At 46.4% G+C, this 9,250-nt stretch overlaps 1 protein-coding gene across 1 annotated transcript in view; it reads right to left on the reverse strand.

The window, feature by feature from the left end:
* Window positions 1–7,915, reverse strand: part of CCS (copper chaperone for superoxide dismutase) — a 43,871-nt gene extending 35,956 nt beyond the window's left edge. The window contains exon 1 of the mRNA XM_033954115.1: window positions 7,812–7,915. Coding sequence (XP_033810006.1) covers window positions 7,812–7,850 — 39 coding nt within the window. The 5' untranslated portion in view covers window positions 7,851–7,915. The remainder of the gene's footprint in view (window positions 1–7,811) is intronic.
* Window positions 7,916–9,250: the final 1,335 nt, after the last annotated feature.

Below are 9,250 nucleotides of genomic sequence, written 5' to 3' on the forward strand. Positions count from 1 at the left end.
AGCAGGCAGCATATTCTTGACTGATGGGTGACGGCACCGACGGAGCCCCGGTACGGACAATTTTAGAGTGATTGCACTCTAAGAACTTGGAAAGTTCTAGTAGGCCGCACCACGCACGCGCGAGTGCCTTCCCGCCCGACAGAGGCGCGCGGTCCCCAGTTTCTTAGTTTCCACGGAGCTAAGAAGACGCGTCCTTTTCAATGGCTGTTGAAAAGATTTTTTCCTCGCCTTCCCGCTCGCGAAAACCCTTCAGGAAATATACTTTCCTTTTTTTATTTTATTCTTTGTTGTTTTTTTTTTTCGGTTCGCCCCGGCGGGGCCTGTTGCCACCATCGAGGCCTCGGCCTTCGATTTGGCAGAGGCCATTTTCACGTTCATGCCCCCCCAACCCGGGTTTAAGAAGTGCCAGCGGTGCGCACGGCCCATTTCTCTCACCGACCCGCATAACTGGTGCTTACAGTGCCTGGGTCCTGACCATCGGGCGTCCACCTGCACCCGCTGTGCCACTTTAAAAAAGAGAACCTTGAAAAACCGTCAGATCCAGCAACGGTTATTGTTTGGTGCCGATATGTCTGATTCTGCGGCACCGGCACCGATATCGGCCCCGTCTCAGTCGGCACCCACCTCGTCGACACCGCACCAGCATCGCACCCTTCAGGTAAGCCGGCTAAGAAGCCTTCCCCGCTGGAGCGTCCTCCAGTCTCAGTAGCAGCAAGCCCAGTCCTGCCGACCTCGAGGCGCCCGCGGAAGCGCTCCGCACCGATTGAGGTGAGCCCCGCAACCTCGGGTTCCTCCTCTTCGACGTGTCGAGCTGCACCGAAGGTACTGCAGAAGAAAAAAGTGGTACCGGTGCCTTCGCTGGACGAGTGAATTGCTGCTGTCCTGCAAGTGCAACTCAAGGAGCAGTTGCAACAGCTCCTTCCCGCACTATTGACACCGAACCTTCCAGTCCTGGTCCGGTCTGAGCTACCGGTACCGACAGTGGAGCAGCCCATTTTATCTGCTTCCACTTTGTCGGTACCGGTACATTCTGCTTCATCGGTATCTATGCCAATCTTAGCACCGGAACCGAGGTCCTTACACCAGGCTGTGCAAACTTCGGCACCGACACAGCCCTTAACATCTCCCGGTACCGCTTCTCTAAGGTCGGGTAAGTCGACACGCAAAACTCGACACCTGGAACCTTCCACACCGGAGTCCCGGGATCGCAGTTTCCAAGTTAGGGATCCTGATCTGTGGGGTGACTCCGAAGAGCCTCTTCTCTCTGAGGGGGAGTGTTCATCAGCTGACGAGGATCCTTCTGTTTTAGATCCGTCCTCTAAGCCAGATGCAACCTCTTTCACCTCATTTCTGAAAGAGATGTGTGACTCTCTCTCTATTCCCTTGGAGGCTGAGTCCAAAAAATCCAAAGCGTTTCTTGATGCACTGGATTTTGACCAGCCTCCAAGGGAATTTCTGAAATTACCCCTCCACGATATCTTGAGAGAGACCTTTTACAAGAATCTGGAGACACCTTTGACCATCCCAGGAGCCCCTCGTAAATTGGACTCCTTGTATAAAGTCATCCCCATTCCTGGCTTTGACAAACCGCAACTCCCACATGAGTCCCTCTTAGTGGAATCCACACTAAAAAAATCCACAGGAGCTAGTGTGTATGCCTCAGTCCCTCCTGGCATAGAAGGTAAGGCCATGGATAAATTCGGCAAGAGGCTGTATCAGAATGCGATGTTGGCTAACAGGTCAGGGAATTATGCCTTTCATTTTTCTTTTTATCTATAGCATCTCATTCAAAATCTGGCTGCTTTTGAAAAGTACCTCCCTGACCGCAAGAGAGCTGCGTTTCACCAAACTTCTTCATCTCTCCTACAGCTTCGCAAATTCATGGTCCGGTCGATCTACGACACATTTGAGCTGACCTCTCGAGCCACGGCCATGTCGGTGGCCATGCGTCGTCTGGCATGGCTCAGGGTCTCAGAACTTGATGTCAACCATCAAGATCGACTGGCTAATGCGCCTTGCCTAGGTGATGAGCTCTTTGGCGAATCCATGGACTCCATTACCCAAAAGCTCTCTGCCCATGAAACTAGGTGGGATACTCTCCTCAAAACTAAGAAGACGACTCAATCAGCCCGGCCTTTTCGGCAGCAATTGGCCTACCAATGCCGCTATGTGGCTCGTCCTTTGCCACCGGCTCCTCAACAGCCTAGGCGTCAGCAACAACAACAAAGGCAAACCCCTAGACCAGCACAACAACAACAGGTGAAGCCTCCTCCTCCACAAAAGTCTACCCATCCCTTTTGACTTGGTTCTCCAGGGCATAGCCAGTATTGTATCATCTGCCCATCTTCCACGACCCATAGGAGGACGCCTTGCTTTTTACATAAGCCGTTGGGAAATCATCACCTCGGATCAGTGGGTCCTCAACATCATCCGCCACGGCTATTCTCTCAACTTTCAGACTCTTCCTACCCAAAGTCTGCCAAAAGAGTCTGCTTTGAACACTCCTCAGTCTTTCCTCCTTCTTCAAGAGGTTCAATCCCTCCTCCTTCTGAACGCCATAGAGGAAGTTCCTCTATATCAAAAGGGACAGGGATTCTACTCACGTTATTTTCTAGTCCCCAAAAAAACAGGAGATCTCAACAAATGCTTGGTCAAAGAGAAATTCAGGATGCTTTCTCTGGCCACTCTTTACCCTCTTCTCAATCAAGGCGACTGGCTATGCTCCCTCGATCTCAAAGAGGCATATACTCACATACTGGTCAATCTGGCCTCCAGACAGTACCTCCACTTCATGATCAATCATTGTCATTACCAATACAAGGTGCTACCCTTCGGTCTTGCCTCCTCTCCAAGAGTGTTCACCAAATGTCTGATTGTGGTGGCTGCCTTTCTACGTTCTCACCACCTTCAGGTCTTTCCTTACCTGGACGACTGGTTGATCAAGGCCAATTCTCAGGCAGTGCTCCTGGCCACCAACCAAACCATCCTGTTTCTTCAGCTTCTGGGGTTCGAGATCAATCTACCCAAAATTCATCTCATCCCCACTCAGAGACTTCAATTCATTGGAGCGGTGCTGGACACAGTCCTCATGAGAGCATTCCTGCCGTCCAACCGTCTTCAAATTCTTCAATCTCTATGTCAGCAGGTGCTTCCTCAACGTTCCATCTCTGTCAAGAAAATGATGATACTCTTGGGTCACATGGCCTCCACAGTTCATGTCACACCCTTCGCACATCTTCACCTGCGCACTCCTCAATGGACCCTAGCTACCCAGTGGTCCCAAGCGACGGATCCTTGCTCACGACACATATTTGTGACATCATCTCTTCGTCAGTCTCTACAATGGTGGTTGATGTCCTCAAATCTCTCCAGAGGTCTTCTGTTCCATCTACCTCCTCATCACCACCGAAGCCTCCCCTTATGCCTGGGGGGCTCATTTGAACGAGTTCCAAACTCAAGGACTTTGGACAGCCCAGGAAATGAAGCATCACATCAATTTCCTGGAACTCAGAGCGATGTTTTATGCCCTCAAGGCCTTCCAACATCTTCTCTTTCCTCAAGTCCTCCTGCTGTGCACAGACAATCAAGTTGCGATGTACTACATCAACAAGCAGGGGGGGACAGGCTCTCGCCTCTTGTGCCAGGAAGCACAGAAGATTTGGGCTTGGGCCACAGATCACCAATTATTCCTGAAAGCTATCTACATTCAGGGAGAACAGAATTCCTTGGCGGACAAACTCAGCAGAATTCTCCAGCCTCACGAGTGGACTCTCGATCCTCTAACTCTACAGTCCATCTTCGCTCAGTGGGGCACTCCTCAGATAGACCTCTTTGCAGCTCCTCACAATCACCAGCTGCCCCTCTTCTGCTCCAGACTCTACTCTCCTCACCGTCTGGCAGCGGATGCATTTCTCCTCGATTGGTCCAATCTGTTCCTGTATGCTTTCCCTCTGCTACCTCTCATGTTACGAACCTTCTTCAAGCTCAAAAGGGAACAGGCCACCATGATTCTCATCGCTCCACGATGGCCCAGGCAACATTGGTTCTCCCTTCTACTTCAACTCAGTTCCAGGGAGCCTATGCTTCTTCCACTGTTTCCTTCTCTGCTTACACAACATCAGCATACCCTTCTACATCCCAACCTCCAGTCTCTGCACCTGACAGCTTGGTATCTCTCGGGCTGACTTAGAATGATACTCTTTTGTCTCAGCCCGTTCGTTCTATTCTGGATGCCTCCAGGAAACCGGCCACTCTGCAATGTTACCATCAGAAGTGGACAAGATTTTCTTCCTGGTGTCTTCTTCATCATCATGATCCTACGTCCCTTGCAGTGGAGACCTTGTTGTATTACCTTCTTTCCTTGTCTGACTCTGGTCTCAAGTCTACTTCCATCAGAGTCCACCTCAGTGCTATTGCTGCTTTTCATGAGCCAGTTCATGGGAAACTTCTCTCAGCTCATCCTTTGGTGTCCAGATTCATGCGGGGTCTTTTCAACGTGAAACCACCTCTTAAGGCTCCTCCTGTAATCTGGGATCTCAATGTGGTTCTCTCCGCCTTAATGAAGCCTCCGTTTGAACCTTTGGCTACGACTCCTTTCAAGTTTCTCACTTGGAAAGTGGTCTTCCTTATTGCTCTAACCTCTGCCAGGAGGGTCAGTGAGCTGCATGCACTGGTTGCAGACCCACCTTTTACAGTCTTTCATCATGACAAAGTGGTTCTGCGTACACATCCAAAGTTTCTCCCCAAGGTTGTCTCTGAATTCCATCTCAACCAATCCATTGTTCTGCCTGTCTTCTTTCCGAAACCTCACTCTCATTCTGGAGAACAGGCTCTGCATACTTTGGACTGTAAGTGGGCTTTAGCTTACTATTTAGAGCGTACTAAGCCCCACAGATCATCTCCTCAACTCTTTCTGTCCTTTGATCCGAATAAATTGGGACGTCCTGTTTCTAAACGTACGTTGTCAAATTGGCTTGCAGCGTGCATTTCATTCTGTTATGCTCAGTCTGGACTGACACTGGAAGGTTCTGTCACGGCCCATAGAGTTTGAGCTATGGCAGCCTCTGTGGCTTTCCTCCGTTCCACTCCTATTGAGGAAATCTGCAAAGCTGCTACTTGGTCCTCAGTTCATACTTTTACATCTCACTATTGTCTGGATGCATTCTCCAGACGGAATGGACACTTCGGCCAATCTGTTTTGCAAAATTTGTTTTCCTAATGGCCAACCTTCCCTCCATCCCTCTTTTTGTTAGCTTGGAGGTCACCCATCAGTCAAGAATATGCTGCCTGCTTGTCCTGGGATAAAGCACAGTTACTTACCGTAACAGGTGTTATCCAGGGACAGCAGGCAGATATTCTTGCGTCCCACCCACCTCCCCGGGTTGGCTTCTTAGCTGGCTTATCCTAACTGGGGACTGCGCGCCTCTGTCGGGCGGGAAGGCACTCGCGCATGCGCGGTGCGGCCTACTAGAACTTTCCAAGTTCTTAGAGTGCAATCACTCTAAAATTGTCCGTACCGGGGCTCTGTCGGTGCCGTCACCCATCAGTCAAGAATATCTGCCTGCTGTCCCTGGATAACACCTGTTACGGTAAGTAACTGTGCTATATTAATGCTCGAAGTATAGGAAACAAGATTCTAAACTAATCTAATCTTCTATTTCTGTGTTGCGCATACCTATGCAGGCTCGAGGCGACTTACAGCGAGATGGAGGAGGAAAAGGCAGAAATGAAAGAGAGGAAGGAGAAAGAGAGAAGACAGACAGCTGGAGGGAGGCTAAGAGAAATAAGAAGGTTCAGACATCAAAGAGAAGAGTTTTCAGTTTTTGTTTGGAATGTGGTGTGGTTAGGCTCTGATCATTTCTGCAAGCCCAAATTCCAAATTTTCACTCCTAGAAAGGTTAGCATGGAGTGAAAGATACGCCTGTATTGGAGGTTTTTTGTAGATGGGAGATTAAGTTGTACCTTGTTGAGAGTTCGCCGGGAAGTTTTATCATGCCGTTGAGAAGAGATGGATAAGTGGAGCATCAGAATTTCCATGGAGTAAGAGGTGAATGATGCATGATATTTTGAATTTTATTCGTGAGGTGATAGACAGCCAGCCAGTGCAACTGTTTGATGAAAGCTGTGACTAAGTCAAGTTTTTTCAGGTTGAAAATTAGTTTTGCTGCTGTGTTTTGAATAAACTGTATTTTGTTGATTAGTGCAATGTTAATTCCCATGTAGGCAGAGTTATAGTAGTCCAGTTGTGGTAGAATCATCATCTGAACTATCAGGGTGAAATGGTTTTGATGAAAATATGGTCTGATGAGTCTTAATTGACTCATGGTGTAGAGGGATTTCTTTTGGAGATTTGTGGTTCCATAGTAAGTGTGGAGTCCAGAATACAGCGTAGGATTTTGGAGGTTTTATCTACTGTAAGGATGCTGCCCAATTGAAGGGTGATGCTTATTGGTGCAGTCTGGTGGGCAATGAGGAATATATAGAATTTTGGTTTTGGCAGCATTTAGCTTTAATTTGTTTATTGTTGCCCAATTTTGGATTCTTTCGATGTTGACTTCGATTTTATTGGCAATGTCTATTTGGTTGTTGATTGTAGGAATGAGAAAGAGAGTGTTGTCAGCATTGGACATTATGCTTTCATCTTCAAATTTGATGTTTCCAAGTCAGCTCATGAAGAGGTTAAATAGCTCTTAAAGAAATACATCGACTACAACTAATTCAAAACACCTCAATTAAGATTATAACGAATAGGAAAAAATTGGATCATGTGACACCTCTTCTTAAAGAAGCTCATTGGCTTCCAATTGTTCACAGAATCTCCTACAAAATAGCAATATTAACATTCAATATATTAACAACCAAAGCTCCATCATTTTTAGAAAGGTACATTATTCCATATATTCCTACTAGAAGTTTGAGATCAGAGGACAAAAACCTTCTAGTAATTCCATCACTTAGTATAATAAATACAAGACAAGATACGATCTTTGCAGTTACAGCGCCCAGAATATGGAATTCCTTACCATCATTTATTAAGGAAGAAAAATCACTAAGTAAATTTAAAGGATTGTTAAAATGCTGGTTGTACAAGAATGCTTTTGAGACCTAATTACTGGAGTCTCTATTGATCCCATTAATTGCTTAAACTCATTAGTCCTCTGTCTTAGGCTCTGAGAAATTGAATTTAAAAAAAAAAGGTTCTTATACTTTTAAAGTTTCTTACCCTACTTATTGTAGTTCTCCCTACTACCCTTATGTGTTGGTTTTAGTGATTAATTAAGACCCTCTACTCCTTGTACGCTTTCTCCCCCCTTAAGCCATTCCTATTTCTCCATTTGTCCTCTCCCTTCCTTTACGCTCTGAAGTGTGTTCGCCTTAATCTCTCCCCTCCGGTTCTAGGGAACGATGGGAGCTGGAGCGAAAACCTAAACCATTTCTCTGCTTTCACTGTGATCATTCTCTAGTCTAGACAGTAAATGTCAACAGCGTTGTACAGATTGAAGAATCTCTCCTCCTTGGGGGGTTTAATCCAGTCAAGGCGGAGAAAATACTCAGAACTGAGGATCACGGCATGTTTAAAAGTGAATTGGGATTACCGAGATGACATCCGCTGCAAGGTTTTAAGTAGTAACATGGCCTCAAAGAGACGACTTTTTAGGCTGTATTTGAATGTGGCCAGAGGGAACCTGGCACGGAGGCAACTGTGGCTTTTTTAATAAATACGCTCAGATCTTTACACTGTAGTACATAAGGTACGGAAGAGTCATTGTAGCGCTATCCTTGATCTTAGCACTACATAAACGCCGGTTTACCTTGCTTCTATTGCTGCCTCCTTCTCCTGAGACTGCCATACTTTCTTCTTTAATCTGTTACTCTCTACTTCACTGTCTCCACCTCCTCATGACCTTTAACCTAGAAACTGGCCTGGTTTCTATTAGCAGCCATCTTGGTAAGGTCATGAATAAAGCAGCAACCATAGCAAAAGAAATTCAGCCAGTTAAATAAGATGGGACTCATTTCTTTTCAGGGCAGTTTTATTCAAACCTACTTTTATCTCTATGGACTAAATACAGTAGTTCCTCAGAGAAAAGTAGAATCAGGTGAAAACTCGTTTCCAGAGTTTGATATTTAAACTGGCTTTTCATATGAAGACTTCAGGCATGAGTAAAGTGACTATTTATTTTTTTCATCATTAATTGTCAGTCCTGCCCCCAATCCTGCCCTAGCCCCGCCCCCAATTTCTTACATTAATTTTTCATGAACACATAATATCTTATTAATTCATAATGGTAACCATTAAATTTAAAAAAACTACAAAGCATACTAGCATTAAAAATGTTAATTATCATTTATATTTGGGGGGTTTCAAAGATCTCAAGGCAGATGACTTTAAAATATGCAATGTTACCTCAGTAACTATAGAAAAATAGACAAATAGTGCAAAATATAGACAGCAGATATAAATTCTCGAAACTGACACATTTTGATCACTAAATTGAAAATAAAATAATTTTTCTTACCTTTGCTGACTGGTGATTTCATGAGTCTCTGGTTGCATTTCCTTCTGACTGTGTATCCTTTCTTTCAATTCTTTCTGTACTCAGGCCCAACAATTGTCCCTTTCTATTCCCTCCCTCCTTCCTTCCTATGTCCTTAGTGCCCCCAGTGCTTCCTTCCTATGCCCTCAGTGCTCCTTCCCATATCCTTAGTGCCCCTTCCTATGTCCTTAGTGCCCCCAGTGCCTCCTTCCCATGTCCTTAAGGCCCCAGTGCTTCCTTCCCATGTCCTTAGTGTCCCCAGTGCCTCCTTCCCATGTCCTTAGTGCCCCCAGTGCCTCCTTCCTACATGTCCTTAGTACCCCCAGTGCCTCCTTCCCATGTATCTTAGTGCCCCCAGTGCCTCCTTCCTATGTCCCCCTCACTGCCTTCCAGACTTTGTCCCACCCCCAAAGCCTGCCTGTCTACCTGCCTCCCTCCCTACCGCGCTAATGCCAGCCTGCTTGCCTGCCTACCTCCTTCTCTCCCTGCCGCAGAAAAAAAAAAGCCTCCCTCCTTCCTTTCCCCAGTCCGCCGCCGCTGCTGTCTTACCTCCCTGCTACTGCTGCTGCTAATCGCCGACAAGAAGTCTTCTTTCCAAAACATGGTAGAATGATGAAAACAAATGGGACACAGTACAATAGGGATACAAACTATACAGAAGAGATAGAGTAGGGCAGAAAGGTGGAGGTATTGCCCTATATGTTCAGGAAGGA

Source organism: Geotrypetes seraphini, chromosome 8 (genome assembly GCF_902459505.1).
Source record: "Geotrypetes seraphini chromosome 8, aGeoSer1.1, whole genome shotgun sequence".
Taxonomy (NCBI): domain Eukaryota; kingdom Metazoa; phylum Chordata; class Amphibia; order Gymnophiona; family Dermophiidae; genus Geotrypetes; species Geotrypetes seraphini.